Source organism: Phaseolus vulgaris, chromosome 8, assembly GCF_051622355.1.
Source record: "Phaseolus vulgaris cultivar YP4 chromosome 8, ASM5162235v1, whole genome shotgun sequence".
NCBI classification, from domain to species: Eukaryota; Viridiplantae; Streptophyta; class Magnoliopsida; order Fabales; family Fabaceae; genus Phaseolus; species Phaseolus vulgaris.
The window spans coordinates 10,430,988-10,456,881 of NC_143505.1; the positions used below are offsets into that span (position 1 = coordinate 10,430,988).

Genomic DNA, 25,894 nt, shown 5'->3' on the forward strand with positions numbered 1-25,894 from the left:
ATTTATATAATATTGTCCTTTTAGTTGAAGTAATTTTAACTATGAATAATATCCTTTAGTTATATCATTTTGTATAAAACATTTTTGTGTGGAGATTTATTCTCTTAATGTTACAACATTTCATATCTTTAAATTGTATCATCACATAAAATAAGTAACTTGTTTAATCATAAAATTGTCTACTCACCTGTTCTACTAAAACTAAATTGAACTTGTATGTTTTAAATGTCCAATTACTTAAATAATTGAGTGAGATATCTCTACAGATTATATGAATGATATCAAATTTAATATCAGCAAATTGAATAAAATATTCAAACATATTAAATAAACGAATCTGATTAGATTAAATCGACGAATGAAATAACATATTCAAACATATTAGATGAACGAATCTAATTAACCTGAGTAAAATATAATAACACTAGTAATAATGATAGTATAGACCAAATTACTAACATTTTACACCATAAAAATTGATTTGAATGAAATTTATTATATATATATATATAATAAAATTGTGACATCATATATTTATAGTATTTTTACTTTATTCTTAATAATTAAAACAATTGCCCAAGATAATATTTTTTTACAAGAGTTTAAAATTAATAAAAAAATTAGAAATATCCAGCCAGCCTTTCCCAAAAATTGGAGATGCGGGGTATTGATCCCCGTACCTCTCATATGCTAAGCGAGCGCTCTACCATCTGAGCTACATCCCCATTTGAAATTCAACACTTTAATCATTTATAATATCGTTTGAACTATTATGACTAACAAAATTTAGAAAAGGTGTGAAACAACTCTTTCATTGACCAATGACCAGCAGATGAGCTGAAGAATTTTTCTTTTCCATTTTATTAAAAAGAAAGTTTTGATTTTTGAAGCAAAGAAAAAATACTAAGCATTGGAATGATCATCAGTTCATCAAAAAACTGAGGAAGACACCTAAGACTCGGCAACAACAACAACAACTACATCATCGGCAACCATGTTTGCCAAGAGGTTGTTTGACAAGGCTCTGCTGCACCATTCCAACGTAAATTAAAAACTCGAATATAAAAATCCTATCTTTCTCATCTAACTTTTCTTTTCTTCTTCTGGGTTTCCTTTACTCTTTCATGTTGTGATTTTTTTTTTCTGGGGTTGGGTTGGTTTTGGTTCAGCATAAGTTGCAGCATGGTGGTTTGCAGGGAAGTGAGTTGGATCCCAGAATTGTGTTTCACTACGGCATTCCATCCACTGCTTCAGTTCTCGCCTTTGATCCCATTCAACGACTTTTGGCTATTGGGACTTTGTCAGTTCTCTATCTCTCTGAATTTGTTTTTGATAGTTATTGTTTTTATTCATTGGGTATGGTACTGTACCTTGGACTTACGGTAATGTTAAATAATTTTCTATTTATCGTCTAACAATGGTCCTACCTTGCTCAAATAGTAGGATTATCTCTGATAGAGGATACGACGTGGTTTATATAAAAAAACAATTTAATATTTATGGTACTTGGTTGTTTAGTAATGGGGGGTGGGGTTAAAAGGGTTTTTGGATTCAACATTTCAGTATAATTTGATCTCGGGTTATTCTAATTATCCGTGATAAGAAATTTGAAGTTGCTCTTTTGTCTTTTTCAATTATTATACGGTGGTTTAGTAATTGCAGTTAGAACTGCTTCCATGCATGAGACAAATTTTATTTGGTCAAAGTGAATTCTGAAATTTAGGATGAAAAAATCTCGGTGGGTTATCCTTACTAACCTTGAAATGAAGTTCAGTTCATTGTTAGGGTCCACGGGATGAAGGGTGATGTGATGCCTAGTTCGCTGTTTATATTGACACTTTTTTTGGGTCTTTCAGTTAAAAATGTGCATAATGATAATAATAAGAAACGGTCATTCTGTGAAGAGAAAGTCTAACTGAATTCTTGTACATGTTTAGCCAGAAAATGTGGGATGACATGATTCTTATCATAATGGTTAATGCATAATTCTTCAAATGTTATGATGACTTGACACCAGGCATATAGCATGATTTAATCATAGCTGGCAAATGGATTTCATTATAGGAGGTGAGTGTTTGATTGCTTATATTGGGTAGTTCAATGGCAGGGATGGAAGACTTAAGGTGATAGGTGGTGATAATATAGAAGGACTTTTGGTTTCTCCTAAGCAATTGCCTTACAAATACTTGGAAGTAAGTGTCATTGAACTTCTCAAATTGACATGCGGTTAGATCTTGTTGGATTTTCTATGCTGCAAAATTGTCAATTTTTTTTCCATCTAAGCTCATGTAAGTAGCATATTGATCCTTTGATTCTTTTGGCACTCGCAGTTCCTGCAAAACCAGGGGCATTTAGTTGGGGTCTTAAATGACAATGATATCCAGGTAATTTCTTTCCTACATTTAACTATCGGCTTGTGTTGATACATTTTTTTCTAACAGCTTTCCCCCTAAATAGGCTAAATATTGTGGTTTTCATCAGTCCTTTACACTTATCATTGATATCTCTGAGTTATGTGGTTGCTTTCCTTTTCTAGTTTCTTTTCTTACCATTCATCATTAATTGTAGAATGGAAAGTAACGTGTGTGATTTTTCATCATCCAGCATTTTAGCATGTCAAGTTATGGTCTATATCAGTAAAGTGATTGACTAAGAGTTCCTTTCTTATAAAAGTTAAGGCTTAGAATGTCTTTTTGTATTTTTCTTATGATTTTGGCAGGTTTGGAATCTTGAGAGCCGGAGCCTTGTTTGTTCTTTAAAATGGGAATCCGATATTACTGCTTTTTCTGTGGTCAGCGGTTCACATTTCATGTATGTTTATGGAAAATTTATAAGCAGTAAATCTCTATACTTTTGCTCTTGTTCCTAGTAGTAGATAGCTGCGAATGGTTGTGATTACATTTATGCGGCCCTTTATTAGTAACATTACTTGTTATAATGTTCAGTTATGTTGGGGATCAGCATGGCTTATTTTCTGTGATAAAGTTTGAAGCTGAGAAAGGACAACTTTTGAAGGCATCATATAATTTGTCAGCAAAATTTCTAAGGGGTATTTTTTTTTAGTTTTTTGGTCTTTTGTTTTGATGATTGATATATAATACTGATAGACTTATTTGATAAAAAATGGAAATACGATGAAAGAATTGAAGGAAAATGAACATTGACCCAAGATTGTTGTTATTCAGAAGTTGACTATGCAAGCCTCAAGAATTTCCCGTAAACAGGGTGTGTTTGAGAGCACCCAAACCTTCCTAACTTAATTCTCACTCTGTAACTGTCAAACGACTACTACCTTTATATTTTTAGTGCATAGTTACAAATTCATTTTGTTCCCTCTCTTGCCTTATTAATTCCCTACGCACACACTTTTAATCATTGGATGAATCAAATGCATACATTGCATTTTCTGAAGTCATATTGCATAGAATAGAAGCTAAAATCACTGGGTATTATTTATATAATACAACAGAAAGGGAGCTTAGCTTAGCTCCTTACAACTGTGTAAAGTCCTCATGAAAGCACAGAAAACAGTAGCAAAATTGATGAAAAAAGCCAGAGGCTGCAAAATAATCTAACCGCAGGCCAATAGGCACCAACCTTCTCTCAAAGTTCTGTTTTTCTCCTCTTGACCCTCACTTTCCTTTTAAATGTTCATCTCTCCCTCTAATCATGCCAGGATCTTCTCATCTCATGCTATATGATGTCGGTCCTTTATGCTTAGAGTCCATCTACAGTTTGGCTCACAAGTAATTATTCTTTCATTTCTTTCACCTCTCTCACTATGGAGTATGGATCCCCGTCATCCCCCTTCTCCTGGTGTAGACTTGTTTCAGTGCCTAACAATCTTATTTTCCACACAGAAATTATGTTTGGCTCATATTGGATGAGGGTAGCACTAAGATAAACAATGCTGTGTCGCATTGCAATATTAATCTTACATAACCACTATAATCAAATATCTTGAGTTGATTCATGGCTCTGTCTTCCAGTATTTAATTTTTTTATTTATTTTCTTTGATTTAAGAACTGCTTGTTATCATTGTTTTATTCTCTTTGACAGAAGCTGCAGGCTTTTCAGATCCCAGTGTACAACCAATCATTGGAATTCTTTTACAACCTTCTTCATCTGGGAACAGGCAAGATAATAAATAGTATACAGCATTTTAGCCTTACATCTCTTTCTGGCAAATTTATAAATTGGAATTTTTACTTGACAGCTACTTATTGATTTAGCCTAACTAACAATGCCAATTGAAAAATAGGATTTTGTAAAATTAGAGTATAACTTTTTATTTTAACATTCATATTTTTAATTCTCACTATCAATATAATTTCTCAGATTTTCAAAAGTACTACAAACATTTGATGAAAAATGCAGAGCCATCCTCCAAAACAGTTTGTGTAATTTTTCATAGTATATATTCTCAGAGACAGAGACAACACTGCTTGATTTCATGAGTATGTATTCTATATCGTATATGTATCTAAATTTTTGAACCCCTGAATGATATGATGGGTGACCATATTTCAGACAGCAAATATTTCGATCAGTAGTTTGATACAGTTGTGTGACTCATGTTCTGATCTGTAGGAATTGGGGTTGTTTGCTTGTGAAGAATTCTTGACTATTTCATAGGGACTTAAATATTGTGGGATGCCTAAGTCCCACATTTAATAGTATGAGATGCTCAGTGGAGTATATAAGTGTTTGGTTCTCCCTCCTTAATAGTTTAAGTGTGGGTTCTCCAAGTGTTTGGATTCTTATCAGTTAGTATCAAACTAGTTGTTGATGTCTTGGAAAGGAGCTTCCTACTGAGAGTTTTGAGGTGTGGAGGATTTTAAACCAGTAGAGAAGTTCAGTGAGGTGATAAACTCTTAGGGCAATTATATGATTGGGTATTATGAAGTGTCTAAGTCCCACAATAAAGTACTATAGGATGTTTGGTGAAGTATTTAAGTATTTGATTTACCCCTTTAATAGCTAACTTTTAATCTAATATTCCATAGTTGTGTAAAAGAAGTTATATTTTCAATTCAATGAAGAATAAATTATTTTATATTTTGTAGACTCTTGATTGCATTTGAGGATGGGTTGCTCATTCTTTGGGATGTTTCTGAAGCTCGAATTGCGTTCCTTGGTGGTGGAAAAGATCTCCAATTGAAGGATGAGGATGGTAACCCTTCTACTGAAACGGGGGCTAATCCTCCAGCTAATATTATTGAACAAAATCTGGGAGACAAAGAGATAACTGCTCTTTCCTGGGCATCTTCTACTGGGTCTATTCTTGCGGTGGGATACTTAGACGGAGATATCCTTCTATGGAACTTGTCATCAGCAGCACCTTCTAAAGGTCAAGAAACTTCTAAAAATGTTATTAAGCTGCAACTTTCGACTGCAGAAAGAAGACTCCCCGTCATTGTCTTAAAATGGTCCGACAGCTATAAATCCCAAAGTGATAATTCTGGACAGTTGTTTGTCTATGGTGGTGATGATATTGGATCTGAAGAAGTTCTGACAGTAAGTTATTTGTTTGTCTGTTTATCATTTTATTTTAAATTGATTTCTATTGGTTTTATGGCAATTGCTTCTGAATTATAATAAACTATACTGGTTATAAAACATCTAATACATTCAAAATTGGTTCAAGGTTGTGATTGAAACATTCTTATATGTTTCATCATTCCTAAAATCTGAAATGTATTGAAGAAGTATTTTACTTGGACTTTGCAGGATATAAAAAATAATGGAATACTCCTTATGATGTTGTAAACCTGATTGAGCACCATCCTGGTTGGATAAACTTTAAAAATATAGATATTTAATGTAGGTTTATCATCTGATTACTAAATTGAGGATTTCCCCTGATATTTTTTCATTATTTTCTTCCCATATCTTCTGTTAGTTTAAATGGTAAGGTTGAACAAATATGATGTTGAGGTTGTTGTAGGATTTCTAGTCACTTGTTACCATTGCTTGATGGCCAGTATTTTTTCTTATTAAAATGTTTTCTAAGCATGTATGTTATGTCCCCCTAAACTTTAGAATGCCTCTTTTCATTACAGGTTTTAACTCTTGAATGGTCATCTGGAACGGAGTCTGTAAGATGCACTAATCGTGCAGACCTTACACTTAGTGGTTCTTTTGCAGACTTGACTTTACTGCCTAGTCCTGGAACAAACGGGCTGAACAGTAAAGATGAAGTTTTTGTACTTACAAACCCTGGACAACTACATTTGTATAATAGTGATAGCCTGTCCACATTGACATCCCAGCAGAAACGGACGCCATCTGTTCCTGCTGTAGAATTTCCGGTGCTAGTACCTATGACTGATCCATCTTTGACTGTTGCAAAACTTATCAGGTTGCCCAGTAAGTCAAATTCATCAAAACTTCTCACTGAGGTAACTTTTTTGCCTGCGTGTAATTTGTCACACTTTCAGTTAATCTTTGTTTGTTATATTTTTTTCATCTACTTATTTCATTTATCTTAGGTTGCTTCAGCTTTGAGAACTGGCTTGAGGCCTGGATCTGCCCCTTCAGATTGGCCCTTGACTGGGGGTGTTCCCAGTCAGTTGTCTGCAACAAAAGGTGCTGAGGTTGAGAGTGTTTATTTTGTGGGTTATTCTAATGGATCTGTCCTTGTGTGTGATGCTACACATGCAGTCTTATCTTATATTTGCTACATAGAGGGAGAGGTAAGCATTCTACAACTACTTTGTCCCCAAATCAACTCAAAGACAATGTCCTTACATTTCCACATATAATTTGTTTTTTGTCACACAATTATCTCGTTTTTTGGTAGGTGAATGGTACAAAAGTGGCTGGTTCAGATGCTCCAGTGACAAAATTGGACTTCTGCTCTGTTTCCTTACTGTTGGCCGTGGGCAATGAATGTGGTCTTGTCAGATATCTTCTTAATATGTCAATCTATCAATCTATCTTACATAACACAATATTTTTTCTGTGCTTATTTCCTTTGCTGTGATGACTTTAATAGGTTCGCATTTATGACCTCAAAGTCCCCTCCAATAGAAAAAATTTCCATTTTGTCACACAATCAAAATGTGAAGGTGATTCTTAGATTTCTGTCACCATAATGGAAGTCTATCTTCTTTGTTTGAGTTTTTACCCGGCCCCTTTCTCATGTTTCTTGTGTTTCCAAAGATATCTATGCTGAAAAATGAAATTGTTATGCCTTGACTCATTGTATCGTGATTTGTGAAATGTGTTTTGCAGTTCATGATGTTCCACAAGGAAAAAAAACTCATTGTAGTGCTGTCTTTTCTCTTCTGGATTCTTCAGTACAAGCATTATCATTTGCAAATTCTGGAACCAAACTTGCTATTGGATTTTCAAGTGGTCGTGTGGGTATTATCTGACTACTTGTTAATTCTCGTTGCCTTTTTATTTGATCGTAAGGGGTAGTGGGAGGTCTCTCAATTGATACATCTTGGTAAATATCTTCTTTCCAGGTTGCAGTCTGTAATATGACTTCATTGTCAGTTTTGTTCTTGATTGATGGTGCACCTTGCTCAACCTCTCCCATTACTTCATTGGTTTGGAAACAAGAAGCATGTTTTCAAAGTTATGTGAACTTAAAGCAATCAGATACAGTTTCAGGAAACTCTCTTGAAGAAATACTATTTGTGTTATCCCAAGATTCAAAACTTAACATAGTTGATGGTAATAGTGGTAAAATGATCTCTAGTCGACTATTACATGTGAAGGAATCAACTTCAATTTCAATGTATGTTATAGGCAAGTACAAATTTCATGAAGAACACAAAGCATGTTTTCAGTTTTTTTGCTCTCGAAATATCATTGAAAATTCTGACAGATTTTTGTACCTCAGAGGGTAGCATCTCAACCTCTGAAGCATCAAATGACAAGCTGCAGGATGAACTCTTGAAGAATACTGCTGATGCTAGAGCTGATGAGCAGGAAGAACCCTTATCAGCTAGGGTAAATTCATCAGAGGCGGATCTTTCCTGTTCAGAAGCCTCACATTCTGGAGATTTAATGTTGGATCCACTTGTTGTGCTATGCTGCGAGAATTCATTGCGCTTGTTCTCGTCAAAATCTTTGATAGAGGTTCATTAATTCATTATCACTTCACATTTACATTTACATTAAGTCTGTATGCGAATGAATTTGACTTATATGATAATTCTTTACAGGGACATAAGAAACCAATTCGTAAAGTGAAACATTCTAAATCTTCTTATTGGACTTCGATTCTTAAGAAAGATGATAAAGTTTATGGGCTTCTATCATTGCTTCAGACCGGAGCCTTTGAAATCAGGTGAAAGTGCTAGTGTTTTTGTTCTTTCTTCTGTTTCTAAAGGGTTGGGTTGGGGGAGTATTTTGAATAAGACAATGTGGATTCTAGCAAATCAAATTTTCTTTGAAATGATAAATTATTGGATTATTTTGCTCGTCCTTGGACAGGTCTTTGCCAGATTTGCAATTGGTTGCAGAAAGCTCTTTATTGTCAATTTTAAGATGGAATTATAAAGTGAATATGGATAAAACCATGTGTTCTGATGATTATGGACAGATAGTGCTGGTACAATTCTCTCTATAACTTTCAAATTGTCAAGAATTTCATCTCTGTTTTTACGCCCTGTTTTTTTACTGGATACTGTAAAACATATTTGAGTATTGAGGTGAAAGCATTCAAGTCAAATTCAAAGTCTGCAACTTTTGGTCTTCAAAGCACCCTTCTTATATTCATAACTTACAGGCAAACGGTTCTGAATTGGCATTAATCTCATTACTGGCTGGCGAAAATGAATTCAGGTATCTTTGTTATCCTGTAATGATGCAATAACATTGTGGACTTTTGGTTAAACTGTAGTAATAAGGAAGAAAAAGATGACTAACATTGCTATCCTGCTTTAGTAATCTGGAGCATTTGCCTTGTCTTCATGACAAAGTTCTTGCAGCCGCAGCTGATGCTGCCTTTAGATTCTCTACAAATCAGAAGAAAAAACAGGTTTGAGGTTCTTTGATTTACCTTAGTTTGGATCCTAATGTTCACACCATTAAAAAGTTGTTTAATTAGCTTAACCATTTTGGTGCAGACCATGGTACCAGGGATTCTAGGTGGTATTGTCAAAGGACTTAAAGGAGGAAAACCCTCTCAAACAGATGTGACTAAAAGTCCAGCCTCCGATTTTGGTAATTTGGAAGACATTTTCTTTAAGCCCCTGTTGCCTGATCCCCTTCCAACAGTGGATGTCGCAGATAATAAAGTGGAGCTTGATATAGGTTTACATTTTTGTTTAAACTTGGTGTTTATTGGATTTCATAACTAGAACACTTCCACACTTTGAAGTTTGAATTGTCAAAAACAAAACCTCAAAATATTCTTTTTTTGGGCACAGATGACATTGAAATAGATGAGCCCAACCCGCCAATATCTAAGACTTCTACTTCATCTCCTGATGTTAAAAACAAGCAAAAAGGTAAATCACTTTCTCAAAACATGTATCATATTTTAACTACAAAGATTAGTGACAGTTTCTTCCTTTTGCCTGCAGATAAGTTACGAGATAGGGAGAAATTGTTTGAAGGTGGTACCAATAAGGATGATGTAAAGCCAAGGCTTAGAACACCTGAAGAAATTATGGCTGCTTATAGAAAAACTGGGGTAGTGCTAAGCTGTCCATCCTCTTTGTCTTTTAACACTGTTGGTATCAATGAGTTAAATTATTAATCAACATCTGATTTCAGGATGCTTCTTCAGCTGCTGCACAAGCAAGAAACAAGCTTATGGAGAGGCAGGAAAAATTAGAGGTAGAAAATTATCTCATCTCATCATGCCAACTTACATAACTTACAATCAAATTCTGTTGCTGGGCAATTCTTTAAAATAAACAGGGAAACACCTTTTGTTTAGTCCTTATGTAAAAAAAATTCGTTTTTAGCACTATATTTAACAAAAAACGATTTTTTTGTAGGGAAAACTATATGGTTTTAATCCCTTAGTAGGATTAACAACAGAACTTTCGTAATTTTTAGACTAATACTTGTAGAGACCAATGCAAAAAAATGTCATTTTCAAAGACTAAACTTATTTAAGCCAACCTTTTTTTTTCATCTTTTACATTGAAGTTGCTGTTTGTCTATTTTTCTATTGTTAAATATAAAACATCTCTTCACTCTCTAGTCTTTTAGTACGAAGGGGTCACTAATTTCTTATGCTTGAAGCATCTTTATCATGATTCATAAACGCTGCCAAAATGAAGTTTTACTGTTCAATTTGATTCAGAGAATCAGCCAACGCACTGCCGAATTGCAAAGTGGAGCTGAAGACTTTGCATCATTAGCAAATGAGCTTGTCAAGACCATGGAAAGGAGGAAATGGTGGCAAATATAGAAAAAAAAAATTGTATGTATTTATTTTCTTGTATATATTTGTGGCTGTTAGCGTTGTTTTTGTTTCATCTGTGGAATAGAATTAGCAAAAGGAAAACACATAACATCTGCAGAGTTAGTGGTTATTCTTTACAGCTACTACAATTGTGCCATTATTTGTTTTCACAATTTGAGATATTTGAATCATATCAGTTTCATATTGTAATAGTGATAGATATAAAGAATATAATGAGAGAAAAAAGTTGCAGTTTTTTTCAAATATGTGAATGCTATGCTTAGATTTTTTAATTAGTCATCTTTGTTAGAAAATGTAAATGAGTGAAGTATGGATTTCGGAAAACACTTTGAACAAAGATTGGGATCATATGGTAGAGCATGATGTTACATGTAGCAAATCTTATGAAAAAAAGTTGTGTAAGATTAGTTAGTATTAAAAGAGTAATGTTCCTTTTTGTTCTAAAACAAATTTGTTATGATTATCTCTTCCAAATGGAAAGTCTATTCAGAATGCACTTGTGATATTGCATAATGAATCAGTAATGTTTCTTTTCTTTCAAATAATTGAACTGAATCATTTTATAAAAAATGGTCTGTTAAGATTTAGTTTTTTCAAGAAATTTAACTAGATTTAATTTTTTCAAAGAATTTAGCCAGATTGAATGAACTATTTTATAAAATCTGTTCAGTCAATTGAACTGTGTTCATAAAATTGTTTGATTAAGATTGTTTTTAAATCAGTTTGATTGTTTTTGGATTTTCTTTTATCAGGTTGATTCAGTTCTGAAACAGTTTTGTTCAAAATATTTTACACATAATTCTCAACACTTATAACACTATATTCCCTGTCCTTTTTCATAAGAAAGACTTGATGCCAACTTTTTTTTATCAAAAACATATACGAATAATTTATTTCATAAATATTTCTGAAAAAAATAATAAATAAATTTGTTTACAAGCTAAAATTAGTTTATACCTAAATTAATTCGTAGGTTTGTTTATATAATTTCTTAATTTTGTTATCTTTAATTTATATATAAATTAATTTTAGTTTATAAATAATTAGTATTTTATTTTTCTCCTAAAAAAAAGTTTGACCAAATATTTTTTTAACCGTTTTAGTGTCATTGGTGACAACCATTCATAAAAATTATTAATTGATTTAGAAAATTATTGAAATTAAAATAACTGGATTTTGATTCAAACATTAACTGCAGCATCATACTCTTATTCATCTTAATTTTTGACAAATTAGAATGATTACATGATCAGGAGTGCTTTGAGAGAGTAACTGAAAAAATAATTAAAAACTAAAAAGATGGTAATTTTTGTTGAAGGTTGTATTTCGTTATTAAGTAGAAATTTTTAGTGAGATTAGTAATAATTTAGTTGGTAACTTTAAAATAACATAAAAAGAAATATTTATGCAAATTCTTTATTTATATACAAAAGATGATTTAGGAAATTCTAGTTTTAGTTTATTTTTTAAAGTTCATAACAAAATTTAATAACGTTTTATTCCCGTGATGAATCCCTAGACATGATTTTTCTTTATATTTGACTTTCTTCAGCAAAGTTAATCTAACCTCTGGAAGAAATTTGATTTATGTGTATTTTATTTAAATAATTTTCCCAAATAATTTTACTATTAACAACACAAAATATTACTATTAAAAGCCTAAACCCTAAAATATGGAAAAAAAAATCAAAACCTTGTTTTAAAACCAAATTCAAAACAATAAAACATAAAAGAAAATATAATAATAAAAAACACATCCTCACATAATCTAAGAGACTTATATCCATGAATTATTCATTAGTTTTTAATATGTTAACATATAAATGAGATACTAATGTATTTTTCAACTTACATTATAATTTTTACAATAACTTCATAATTCATTTATCTTTACTTATTGATTTACCACATAATTTAAACTGATTTACAATACAATCTAAACAAATAATCATATTTTCTTATTATAATTATAGCTAGTTGTAATTCTTTTTATAATATTTGTATTTGTCACATTTTTCACAACCAAACAATACATGTCTTTATTATTTATGTTTTCGTTATTTTTTAGTCATCTGTTGTATTTAAACTTGATATGACAATGACAATTTCAAACTTGAGTACTAACTTTAAAGACTCTTAAAGACTCATTTAACTAGGTCATTCTATGTATCAAACGCGTACAAACAAAAATATTATAATATTAAGATATGTCACTTGTCAAAGTTTGAGTATAAATAATGAAAGATTTACTTCTATTTGAGTGATTCATTACAATCTCTTTTAAAAAAAAATTATGACATTTCATCATATTAAGAAAGTCATTAATATCGGTCAATATATCAACTTTGTTCAATATTTTACTCAAAATTTGATTATCCATTTTTATCGAATATAATTTTCATCACAACTTTCCAAAACATAAAATCTTTTTCAAGCAATAAAATTTACTATTTTCTATAATACAAAATTAAAAAAAAAATTAGAAAACAACTTCTCGATTACATAATCCAAAAGTTAAATACATATTTTTAAATTGTTCAATATAAAAATATGTTACAAATTATATTTTGGATTTATGTGAGTATAATTTGGATTTATGTGAATTGGATTGTAAAATTTGAAACTTCATTAATTTTAACTACATATTACACAATTTTAAAATGCAACAATTGACTTTTCAAAAAATTAATAACTACATTAAATACAATTTTTTATTATTATTTTGAATTGCATAATCCGAATCACTTTCCAATTCTACAATCTAAAAATAACTTAAAAATCAACACCATTTCCACTATTATTTAAATACTTGAAAAAAATATTTAAAGGAGTTAACTAACTTCAACCTCTATAAAACCTTAAGTCAACCTCTATAAAACCTTAATCTCCACTAATACTATTACTTCTTCCAACACCAATGTCTAATGAATAACTCATAGGGAGAACCAATGAAGAGCAGCATAACAATTCAGCTTTTGAAGATTGAAAGAGTGATAAATCAGAAAGGGTAAAATCAATATTTTTAAAAGATAGGACGTACAAGTGAAAAATATGAGTGTAAGAATTATGATATGTTTACTTAGACCTAAATTCAACCCAAATTCGAGTTAGTACCAGATATGTTTCTTCTTGTACTTCTACATTCTTTGAAATAATAAAATTACCTTTCACAATTTTAGATGATTTTGGAATAAGGTTCCATAAATAAAAAGTGTTTTCTAAAAATAAAGCTATAATAAAATTTTAAATTTCAAAAAATGGAGAATATTTCATATATGCTAATTAATCTTAACATTATTATTTAAACAAGCTAGAAAGAAAAATCATAAATGTCTTATTTCAGATAAGAAATTTGCAATGATATGTTAATATAGATGTTTTTGTATTAGGGAGGGTATTTGAGGAAGTGAATTTGAAGTAATTTAAGAAGAAAATTTATTGAAGTTCGTAAGTTATGTCCTGATTGTGGGAAATTTTTTTATTTTTTTTAAAAAGTATAAAATGTAATTTTACAAATTTACCTTGTCTTAAAAATATTTAAATAAAAAATAATAATAAAATTAATTATATATTTATTTTTATAATTAATAATAATTTTATTTTATATAATTTTTTATATAAATAACTATTTTTATTTTTATTAATTATTATTACTTATTTTTATTAATAATATTATTAAATATTTTATACAAATAAATATAAAATAAAAGGTTTAATTACCTTTTTCGTCCCTATATTTATAACCAATAGTCAATTTAGTACAGTGGATTTTAAAAAATTCAATTTGGTCCCTAAGTTTTTTAAAATGTATTCAAAATGGTCCTTTCTGTTAAATATCACCAAATGGCGTTAAATGGTGCTTATGTGGCAGACACGTGTAAGTTACGTGGATTGTGCTCACATTACTTTGGTGAATACTGAATTAGGGTTTAGGTTATTCAAATTGGGGATTTCGAATTTCTGATTTAGGGTTTCTGATACGAGCTCCCCTGGTTGGATTTTGTGGTGCGCTTCCCTGCTTCGATTCCATTCGAAGGTGTGCTACCCTCATTCGATTTTGTGGTGCAATCGTGAGTTACGATGGTGAAAATATCACTGCTTATATTTTCCCAGGGGCAAGGCTGCATTGTAAACTCAAGTTTATTATATGTAAATGAAACCTGATTGAAGATTTCACAAAAGTGATGTGAGGGTACATCAAATACGTTGACTGTTTAGAAGATATTTATAGAAAAGATAAGCAGTGATATTCTCACCACCGTAACTCACGATCGCACCACAGAATCGAATGAGGGGAGCACACCTCCGAATGGAATCAAAGCAGGGAAGCGCACCACATAATCCAACCAGGGGAGCAATCCTCGTATTAGAAACCCTAAATCAGAAATTCGAAATCCCCAATTTGAATAACCTAAACCCTAATTCATTATTCACTAAAGTAATGTAAGCACCATCACCATCCACGTAACTTACACGTGTCTGTCACATAAGCACCACTTAACGCCGTTTGGTGATATTTAACAGAAATGACCATTTTGAATACATTTTAAAAAACTTAGGGACCAAAAAACTTAGGGACCAAATTGAATTTTTTAAAAACCACAGTACCAAATTGACTATAAATATAGAGACGAAAAAGGTAATTAAACCAAAATAAAATAATAATAATTTAATTATTATTAATTCATATTTATTATTATTATTATTTTAATCTGAACTTTCAAAAACAATTTAAGGTAACAAAGCAACCCCTGTAGTGTGCATATGAATGAACACCACAATAATGCAACATCGATTATGCCCATTTGATAATCGATTTTCACAAAAAAATTAACGCATAATCAGTTATAATTATGGGTGAGTGTGTGAAGATAATAATTTTTCCTATAAAATTTGTTTAATAATTTTCCTATCTCTAACATCGATTCTCGTCTTCAAAACAGTTCACAATCGATTTTACCTAAAAATAATCAATTGTCATGCATAGTATTTTCACTCAGCTTTTGAAAATAGAAAGGTAAAAAAGTGATTATAGATGCATATACATAAGTTTTTTTCGTAAATCATCAGACATATTGGAAGATGACTAATTTTCATTTACTTATCTTCTTTAAATTCTAAATCCTAAATTCCAAATCCCAAATCCCAAAATATATACAAATACACATAATTAACACTATTCATACCGAAACACTGTTTATCTCAATCCAAACAGAACAACAAAAGTGTTGTTGAGCACAAACCCTATTTGAGGCATAGTTTTGGTACACAACAAGAAAAGTGTTGTTGAGCACAAACACTATTTGAGGCATAGTTTTGGTTCCGACCAATATTAATGAAATGAAAATAAGAATAGTGTAAACAAATCACAGATATGTTTAATTTCCGACCAATGTTTATGAAATGAAAATAATAAAAGTGTAAACAATTACAATAATGTCACGTGTGGCACGTGGGTGTTTTGTCTCATGAAAATTAAGTTTCACATTGATACACGAATATGATAATACACCACCGACCCACGAAGCAAGGAAAACTGCTTCTCATTCCATATTCACTCACCTTTTCGCTTTGTGCCATCAAATCACAAAAACACAAACACTTTTTTTTCATCTCAAATTATTACTAATCACCTTCATTTGTATTTTTTTACAATAATCAAATTAAATACTTGGTTTATTTCTTCCATTCATAAAAAATTTAATCTCATGCCTCATATATTAGCATTTTTTCACAAAATTTTCTTTAGTTATATAGTTTTTTAGTTTGATAAATAATAAATAAATTACATTAATATATTCTTTATGATTAAAAATATAATATAACATAAGCTACGAACATATTGTGTATATCAGATAATAAATCAAATAATAATAATAGGATGTAATTATAAAAATAACAGACTATAACTTAATTTTTAAATCCTTTTACCAATTAAAAAATATAATTTAACTAAACTATAAAAAAATATATTTTATTTATGTAGTTAATTTTCTAAGATTGACGATACTTTCAAAATTATATTACAGTCATTAAAAATATTTAATTTAAAACTTATTTAATAAAAAATATCTAATTTTATATTTCAATCAATAATAGAGTTTAATTTTACTTGTCGAAATTATTATATGTTAAAGATATAATATAATATGCAGAATAAAAATAGAATACATATTTTTTCATATCTATATATATATATTCTATTTTTTTCTTATTTCTCAATCGTTAAAAAAAAGATTACACCAACAAGATAAATAATAAGATAACGGTGCAACAAACTCGGAAATATAAATATAATGCAATACTTTTTATTTTTTTTCTTACTTATCCTATCCAATTGCATGAAAAAATTTATATTATTTTTCTTATATCTTTATTGTCCTCTAATAAAATATACTTGTATACTATTATTTATTTTTAACTTTCATTGTTTTTTATTTTTTAAAAGTGTATATTTCCCCTGTTGACCCTCCATCATAATAGGTCAAATACACGGCACGAATGAAAAACACTCATTTATGAGAATGATTATGGTAAAAGTAAACACGGATTGGGTTGGTCTCTACACATAAAACACATAAAAAAAATTCTGAATGACCAAATTGCCCTTGCAAAATCCACAAACCCCTTTTTTCTGGTTCACCGTCTTATATTTAAGTTCCACCCCCCATTCTCAGATTCATCACCGAGCAATAAAGATACGGTCTTTTAGCCTCCTTTCAACACCCTTTTGGCCCTTTATTCTTCAAAGCCTCAGAGCAAAAGCTTCAGGACCTGAGAGAAACAAAGGGCTGAAATTCTGTGTGGTTGTTGTTGGAGGTTGAAACACAAGTTACCACCTAAGTGTTTGTTAACAATATTTGAATTTCGCAAGCAAGTTGCTTTTTTGGAGTATTGTATGACCAAATATTTTAGTATTTTAGGAGTAGAAATTTTGCTTCTGCTGGCAATTTTTCTCTTCTCCTTCTGGTTCTCATCTTTTGTGTTCTTCTTTGTCTCTAATCTGTCCGGGGATTTTTCTATTTTAGTTCCTGTAGAGACCAGGAACCTGACCCTATAAACCTTTTTTTGAAGCTTCAATCTTGAGTCCTATGGCGACTTGGGTATTATCAGAATGTGGCATGAAGCCTCTTGCTCCAGCGTTTCCTAGACCTAGAACTGGGGCTGTTTTGTCCAGCTCCTCCAGGGTTGGATTTTTGGACACAAATAAGAGTGTGGCTGAGATTAAGTTTCAACCTTTGAGATGTAATCTTAGGGAGAGAAATTGGGGGTTGAAAGTGAGTGCCCCTTTGAGGGTCCCTTCCACTGAAGAGGAGCAAACTAATGTTGTTGATGTAATGAATGGGACTAATGGGGTTGATCATGAGAAGCTCCCACAATTTGACCCTGGTGCTCCACCACCATTCAACTTGGCTGATATTAGGGCTGCTATTCCAAAGCATTGCTGGGTGAAGGACCCTTGGAAGTCCATGAGCTATGTGGCGAGGGATGTCATTGTTGTCTTGGGATTGGCTGCTGCTGCTGCTTATCTCAATAATTGGTTGGTTTGGCCTCTCTATTGGGCTGCTCAAGGCACAATGTTCTGGGCTCTGTTTGTTCTTGGTCATGATTGGTAATAACTATTTTTCTTTTCTTCATTTTTTTCTAATTTGGATGAAGCTTTATTTTGGTGGTGCTAAATTGGGTTCTATAATTTTGACTTGATGAGTTTACTTCTTGATTTGGGTGTTTCAGTGGTCATGGAAGCTTTTCAAACAACCCCAAATTGAACAGTGTTGTTGGGCATCTGCTACATTCTTCAATTCTAGTACCATATCACGGATGGTATGCTGATGCTTCTGATGGAATAGCCCTTTTAAATTTTAGAGTTAAATAGTTTATATCTTTCAAATATCTGTAAATTTGGTTTAGTTCTTGTGAAAGTTTAGTATGTTTTTAGTCTACCAGGGGCTAAAGCACGTTACTTTTGATAAATATACAGGCAGACTAAAAACATTAAATTTTGGTAGAGAAAAAAAACTGAATTTTGAGGGATATAAACATATTTATACTATTTTTTATTTACTTATAGCTTTAAATTTATGTTTGAAACTGATATTTTATACAGGAGAATAAGTCATAGGACTCATCACCAAAATCATGGCCATGTTGAAAATGATGAATCTTGGCATCCGGTGAGATGATATTCTCACTGTTCTTGTTTTTAGAGATACCATTTGGCTCCAAGTTATTTTTCCCTAAGTGATCAAAATTTCTGACAGAGGAGGTTTGTTGATATTCTTGCAGTTGCCTGAAAGAGTGTTCAGGAGCTTGGATACTGTAACACGTTTGTTAAGATTCACTGCCCCTTTTCCCCTTCTTGCATATCCTGTGTACCTTGTAAGTTGTTGTGCCTACATGGTTTGACCATAATTTGAACATTAATTATTCTTTAAGTCTAGATAGAAGAATTGACATGGTGGCTGTTAATGTTTGAATCCAGTGGAGTAGGAGTCCTGGGAAGACTGGTTCTCACTTTGACCCTAGCAGTGATTTGTTTCTTCCAAATGAAAAAAAAGATGTTATTACTTCCACAGCTTGTTGGGCTGCTATGTTGGGATTGCTTGTTGGATTGGGGTTTGTAATTGGTCCAATTCAACTGCTTAAGCTTTATGGTGTTCCCTATATGGTGAATTTCTCCCCCTTTCCATCATTTCCATGGTATTTCATTTTTGAGTCAAGAATGAATGAAGTTCTCATTTGACTTTTCTTGGATCTGTAGTTATTCGTTATGTGGTTGGATTTGGTGACTTATTTGCACCATCATGGCCATGAAGACAAATTACCTTGGTATCGCGGAAAGGTACCTTTATTCTTCTGAGTCTTTCTTTCCTATGAAAAAGGACTGGTCTACTTGAGTATTGGCATATTTTTGTTATACTTATGAGCTTAATTCTTACATATTGCAGTGTAAAAAAGTTATGTTTTCAAATCAATCACAAATTATCATTGATATGCCTTATAAGATAATTATTACACAAGTTGATAAACGTATAATGCTTGCCTCTTTGTGATCAAATGAAATTATCAATGCATACACTATTCACTCTGCTAATGTTTTCCATAATACAATTTAGTTTACATCTTTATCCTCCTTCATGTTGAACAGGAATGGAGCTACCTTAGGGGTGGTCTAACTACTCTTGATCGTGACTATGGATGGATCAATAACATTCACCATGACATTGGAACTCATGTCATTCATCACCTATTTCCTCAAATTCCACACTATCACTTAGTGGAGGCTGTGAGTGTCTACCTTTGTTCAAAGAATGGATAGTGATTTACCTAAGATGTTGAGTTTGAATGTTGTTTTTTGTTGTCTTGTTGCAGACTGAGGCTGCTAAGCCAGTGTTTGGAGAATATTACAGAGAGCCAAAGAAATCAACTCCTCTCCCTTTTCACCTTATTGGGGAGTTAATAAGGAGCTTCAAGACTGACCATTTTGTTAGTGACACAGGAGATGTTGTGTACTATCAAACTGACTCTGAGATTAATGGCTCATCCAAATCAGAGTGAAGTTTAAATTCTTTTCTATGCAGACAAAAGAGAGACTTTTATGCAAATTCTTATTGCTGTAAACATTGTCTTGAGTTTCTCTTTAAGTTACTGCAGTCACTTAGAGTTGAATCCTTCATTAATAAAGGGATGGATGGATCATAATATAATTTCATTGTAACTGCATCATAGAATGTTTAGGTTATATGTAGTTTATCCTTTTTCAATACTTAATTCTCTGTATAAATTGATTATATGATATAGATTGAAGTGATATATTAAATTCTGATTAAATTATGGCTTAATTTCACTCCTCTATACTCTTTTCGTTTTTATAGATTTATTTGAATGCCTTGTTTTTTTTTTTTTAAATTCCATTATTTTATTCTTAAATTTGGTTCAATCCGATTTCTTTGTAATAATACAAATAGTGATTGTTAATTGTCATAATATTTAAAAATTATAAAAATTTAAAACTCCTTTGCATAGAACATTGAAATTTGTATATTTGATCACGAATCTTAAAATTGATTAAGGGGTTTTGCATATTCGTGTATTGTGTTAACTCGTTCCAAAATTGTTATAAATGGGATAATTTTAATCAATTTTAAAATTTATGGAATCGTGAGAAAGAAATCAATAATAGAAATTTCAATTGTCACAAAAGTGGAGACCCTAAAAAGTAGTAATAACTTTATACTTCTACATATATAGATGGATTAATTTAGAGCAAAGCTTAGATTTTAGATTAATACAATTTTCTTGGATTTCCTAATAATTTTTAGATAAATTCTCAAATCGAATAATATAAAAATAACATAGATTAAGAATAATTAATTAATTACTAATATAAAAATAACATAGATTAAGAATAATTAATTAATTACTAGTTTATAACTTGATGACATGTTGGACAAATATTATTAATAAATAAAGAGTTTAAAGCATAGTAGAATTATTATATCATTCAATAATTTTCAAATAAATTATTTTTTTAGTCAAATCTCACTATTAGGTTAAAAGATCTTTCACATAAATAATATGTGCACAATCTTATATCAAATAGATTATCTCAACGAATTGTAAAGAATTTGATTTAATAGATAAGTTTTATATAATATAAAATCATATTAATATTATTACCTTGTATATCTTGATATAAAATTTAATATGTAATGTCAACACTTTAAGTTGATCCAATTAATTTTGATTTATATATTATCATATTAAAATATTTTTTTTTACAAACCATAGATATCTTTTACTAGATAAAATCATTATAGAAAAGAAAAAGTATCAACTAAACATTATCATCTTAGAATCTAATTAAAATAATCAGTTTTACTAATAAAAAAATTGTTCCAATCCATTCCAATAACTCTAAAACTAATATTGAATAAACTTGTCACCTTTTTCACTACCATAGTTTTTAATTTTGAACTTAGGTTTGAGGAAGAAGTCAAATAATAGCATGAATTATGAATTTTTCTGTTATACATTAATGTCAATAATTTTATGTGTCTCACATTGTGATAATATGGGGCTATCTATCATGTTTTTCTTATTCACAAAATTGCAGGTTTACAAGCTGGCCACATAAAACTATAAAATTTAACAATTTTTTTATAATTTTATAATTTTAAATTTGAGTATCTCATAATTTTTTTATAAATATAATAATTAAAATAAAAATTTAAATATTAAAAATTTATTATTTACTTTAAGTAAATAAAAAAATATATTAGAAAAATAATAAAATATATAATAAAATAAATATTATATTTGTAAATATATAATATTAATAAAATAAGAAATAAAAATATTTAATTATATTCAATCATGAGATAGAATACATCATTCCATACTTTGTGATCTTCATTGTTTTGTTCATATCCTTCTATTCATCTTTTGGTTTATGGTTCAGAATTCAGATTTTTCATTGTTCTATGGACCACTCAATGATAATATAGACCTATTACCAACCAACACCAACAGGAAACTCATTCCTAACATTACAAGAAAAAATAAATTTATTCTTCCAGAAGTTAATATCGAATGGTTATTTCTTAACAAAATTTATTATTTGAAAAAAAATACATTTTTTGATAAATTTATTATTTGAGAAATCTTACATGATATACTCAGTTTTTTCAAATTTGCAAAGTAAAACAAAAATTATTAAATACACCTAAACAAATTTATAAGTAAAATTTATGTGAAATATAATTAAAAAAAATATAAGTTAGAATTTTTTATTATTAGAGCAAACTGAATATGTATTTTTTAAATATATAGCACTGTAAGGATCATAAAATTACTACAAATCTTAAAAATAATATTTTAAAAAACTCCAATAAAAAATTATATTGAAGATTTTCTAACTTACTCAAAATATAAGCAATAACTATTTAAAAAATTAGTCTTCAATTCCAAAATTTAAATAGGCGGAGTTAACAAATATATTGTACCACTTATCACTTATGACTATAAGAAATTAAAGTAGGCCAAGAACGTCTAACAGGTTGTAATTTATAAATTATATTAGATGCACCCTTTATAACAAATAACTCAAATGTAATGTAACACTTGAAGATACTAATTAAAGATAATAAGATAATAATTATAGATAAATTCCATTATTGGATACAAATCTCACACTAGTGCACTATTTGGATTGGAGTGGAAATTTGTGGGGAGAGGGAAGAGAGTGGATTAGAGGGGATATACAAGAATCTTAGAGTGAATTTGTGAGGATTGTTTATTGAAATTTGTGACTAATGTGATAGTTAGAAGATAATTTAAAAATTATTTTAAAAATGTAAAATGTAAATTTACAAATTTATTCTTGCCAATAAAAAATATTTTAATAATGAATTATGGTATATTTTTTTTTATGTTTGAGATTTTTTTCTAATATATAATATTCGTAATTACTTTTATTTTGTAATAAAAAATAATTTTGTATTAAATTCAAATAAATTTATAAATATTAAAAGTATAAATATAAATATATTTATAAAAATTAAAAACAATAAATACATAAAAAAAATTAACAACAGAGTACAAATATAACAAAACAAATGTAAATACAATGATTAAGATTAAAAAAGTAAACATATAAAAAAAAATTAAACAGTATCTTCTAAATGAAAAAAAATATAAAAAAAATAAAAACATAATAATATATATATATATATATATATATTTATACAAATTAAAAACAATAAAACATAGAATGAAAAACTAAACAACAAACATAAAATAATAAAAAATATAAAAACAGTAAAAAAAATATAATAAGAAAATATAAATATAATAAGAAAATATAAATAAATTTATAAAAATTAATAACAATAAACACATCAACAAATTTAAATGTATTTATAACAATTTAAAATAGTATTACTAAAATTAAAAATAATAAATACATTAAAAAAATACATAAAACGTATTAATAAAAAATGTAAAAACATTAAACACATAATAATGTAAAAATAAAAACAAATAAAAATAATAAAGTTATAAAATGAAAACAAAACAGTAAACATGATAATAAAAACTGTAAAACCAACACATAATAATGAAATAATGAAGAAAAGTAAACACATTTAGAAAAATAAAAACTGTAAACAATAAACATAATAAACATATATAAAAGAATATAGTTACATTTATTAAAAATAAAAAACAGTAAACATTAAAAAAAATAGTAACCACACTTAATAAAAAAAATTCTAAATAAAAAAAAATATTAAAAACTTACGTGAAGGATGAAGGCATTGGAGAAGAAGAAGAAGAACAACATTGTAGAGAACAAGAAGAAGAAAGTTTGTGATGAACAAAACCAACCAAAGAACCACTGCTCCAAGATGCAATCTGAACAAAAATAAAAATAAAAAATCAATTCCAACACTTTTCTCATACCGGGAGAATTGATTTTCCTTCTACCTTTAAAAGGCATAAAATCGATTCTCGTTTTACCTTTAAAATGCATATAATCGAATATTGTTTTACCTTTAAAAACCACATAATCAATTCTCCTCCTACCTTTAAAAGTCACAAAATCGATTCTCTCCTACTTTTAAAAGCCACAAAATCAATTTTGCACCATTTGGAAAAATAAAAATCGATTATGCGCCATTTGAAAAAAATCGAAAAATCGATTCTGCGCCATTTGAAAAAAATCGAAAAATCGATTCTGCACCATTTGGAAAAATCGAAAATCGATTATGCACTAATTTACAATGAGACGAAAATCGATTCTGCACTTCCAAAATTCGGAATGAAGAAGAAACTGTTGCACATGCACTGTAATAAAGAAGAAGGAAATTGAAAACTCACTGATGCCCACATTGTTTTAATATTAGAATTGATGGAAGAGTAGCAATGTAAATGCCTAGTTGTGCCTCTACAATCGCGCAAATCTTCTCAATTTTGCGAGAAGTGAAAAAACTACTGAACCTGCTCGCTCGTCTGCACCCACGCCCTCGCATACCCCGATCCAAAAAAAAGTTCTTCCCGCTCGCCCCCTTCCTCCTCTGTTGTCACACCTAGAAGCAAAGAGGGTGTACAAGTTAAATATGATCTATCGTGTTATTCTCTATCAGACCATCTATAAATATCTAGTCTCACGCACGAGTTGACAATCTCGGTGTGATGAGTGTGTGTTGAAAATTTTACATCAACTAGAGATAAAACCAATTCATAGTATATAAGTGAGTACATGTCAGTTTTGTAAGGTTGAATTAGGCTTAAAATTCACTTCTTAAAAGCAACCACCTATAATCGGTATATCATTATTATACCAATTGTATAATAGTACTTTACATTAACTAATAAGAATGTACATAATATATATATATATATATATATATATATATATATATATATATAAATTATGTTAATCAAGGATTAGTGTCCATAATATACTAATTGTGTATAAGGTCGAGTAGACTAGATCGTGATACTATTATGTGGGTAGGGTAGTTGGATTGATCAGGATATTGAGAAAGTGGTCCACTAAAATGTAACTCACAAGGGTTATAGGCATAACAATCGTGTATTCAAGAAAATATTTGATTCATATTATTTATTATATATGATGTGATGAATATGTATTGAAATGATGTGATTATGTGTAGTTACATAATTACATTCCTTTTGGGTTATTATTTATGAATTAGTTAGCTTACCTTTTGTCTTGTCAATTTGATTTGTTACGATTTTATTATGTTGCACACGGGAGATATGTTGACAAGTGAGAGAGATGCTTCTGATTTTTAAAGATAGACTAGAAGAGAGAATAATTTTATATTATATATATATATATATATAATTTTCTATTATGTAATAGAATTTGTTGCCACACACATCACGTACATCAAAGTAGTAACACATAATTATCCAATAATATTTAAATTTTAACTTGATAGAAGTCCAAAAACATTCAATTATAATTGATTTTTTGCTTGAGTAAAATTGACCCAAATTAATTCTCTTTCTACTGGGCTATGTTTGCTTGAGTTAAGACTTTTTGCTTAAGCAAAGATGACATTTCCTTTGAGCTAATTTTTTTTGTTTGAGCTAAATTTATTTTATAACAATTTTCACTTAAGCAGCTTGAACGAAAATTGTACCATCTTGAGTCACACCATCACCACCATACTTTTGCTTGTTCGAAAAAGGTTTCTCTTAAGCGAAAATTGAACAACTTAAGGCATTTCAATATCGTCATACTTTTGCTTGAACGAACATAGACCTGAGGCAAATCATCCCAAGGAAGAAACCTCCATTTTCACCTCCACAAGCAAGTATTTCCCCTTCATATCATCATCCAATAGCTACATCGTTATTTAAACATCCAATATAGTAAAAAACAATGTTTCAAACAAACATAGCACATTATAATCACTACAACAATTGCATGCCATACATTCTAGTCATTATCTTTAAATGTTCAC

The 25,894-nt window shown here is 29.8% G+C and overlaps 2 protein-coding genes across 13 annotated transcripts; both read left to right on the top strand.

The window, feature by feature from the left end:
- Window positions 1–813: 813 nt before the first annotated feature.
- Window positions 814–10,640, top strand: LOC137824309 (uncharacterized). 12 transcript variants are annotated; one of them, XR_016514877.1, is made up of 24 exons: window positions 814–1,042; window positions 1,170–1,300; window positions 2,108–2,192; window positions 2,331–2,384; window positions 2,720–2,811; window positions 2,946–3,049; window positions 4,061–4,136; window positions 5,068–5,518; window positions 6,064–6,402; window positions 6,493–6,696; window positions 6,804–6,902; window positions 6,999–7,071; window positions 7,238–7,369; window positions 7,474–7,759; window positions 7,854–8,092; window positions 8,179–8,303; window positions 8,450–8,567; window positions 8,745–8,800; window positions 8,903–8,996; window positions 9,085–9,271; window positions 9,388–9,468; window positions 9,544–9,653; window positions 9,737–9,799; window positions 10,275–10,640. XR_016514877.1 is itself a non-coding variant. In XM_090293958.1 (24 exons), the coding sequence occupies exons 1-24, from the start codon at window positions 995–997 to the stop codon at window positions 10,380–10,382; spliced, it is 3,354 nt and encodes a 1,117-aa protein (XP_090150084.1). In that variant the 5' UTR covers window positions 814–994; the 3' UTR covers window positions 10,383–10,640. The 12 variants fall into 12 exon arrangements, 7 of the variants coding, with proteins under 7 accessions (XP_090150084.1, XP_068485989.1, XP_090150086.1 ...); XR_016514878.1 differs by having other exon boundaries at window positions 7,474–7,748; XR_016514876.1 differs by having other exon boundaries at window positions 7,238–7,365; window positions 7,474–7,748.
- A 6,275-nt stretch (window positions 10,641–16,915) lies between these two features.
- LOC137823485 (omega-3 fatty acid desaturase, chloroplastic) lies at window positions 16,916–20,228 on the top strand. The gene is made up of 8 exons (XM_068628649.1): window positions 16,916–18,009; window positions 18,132–18,221; window positions 18,505–18,571; window positions 18,684–18,776; window positions 18,880–19,065; window positions 19,159–19,239; window positions 19,546–19,683; window positions 19,770–20,228. Exons 1-8 carry the CDS (start codon window positions 17,489–17,491, stop codon window positions 19,953–19,955), a joined length of 1,362 nt encoding a protein of 453 aa, XP_068484750.1. The 5' UTR covers window positions 16,916–17,488; the 3' UTR covers window positions 19,956–20,228.
- Window positions 20,229–25,894: the final 5,666 nt, after the last annotated feature.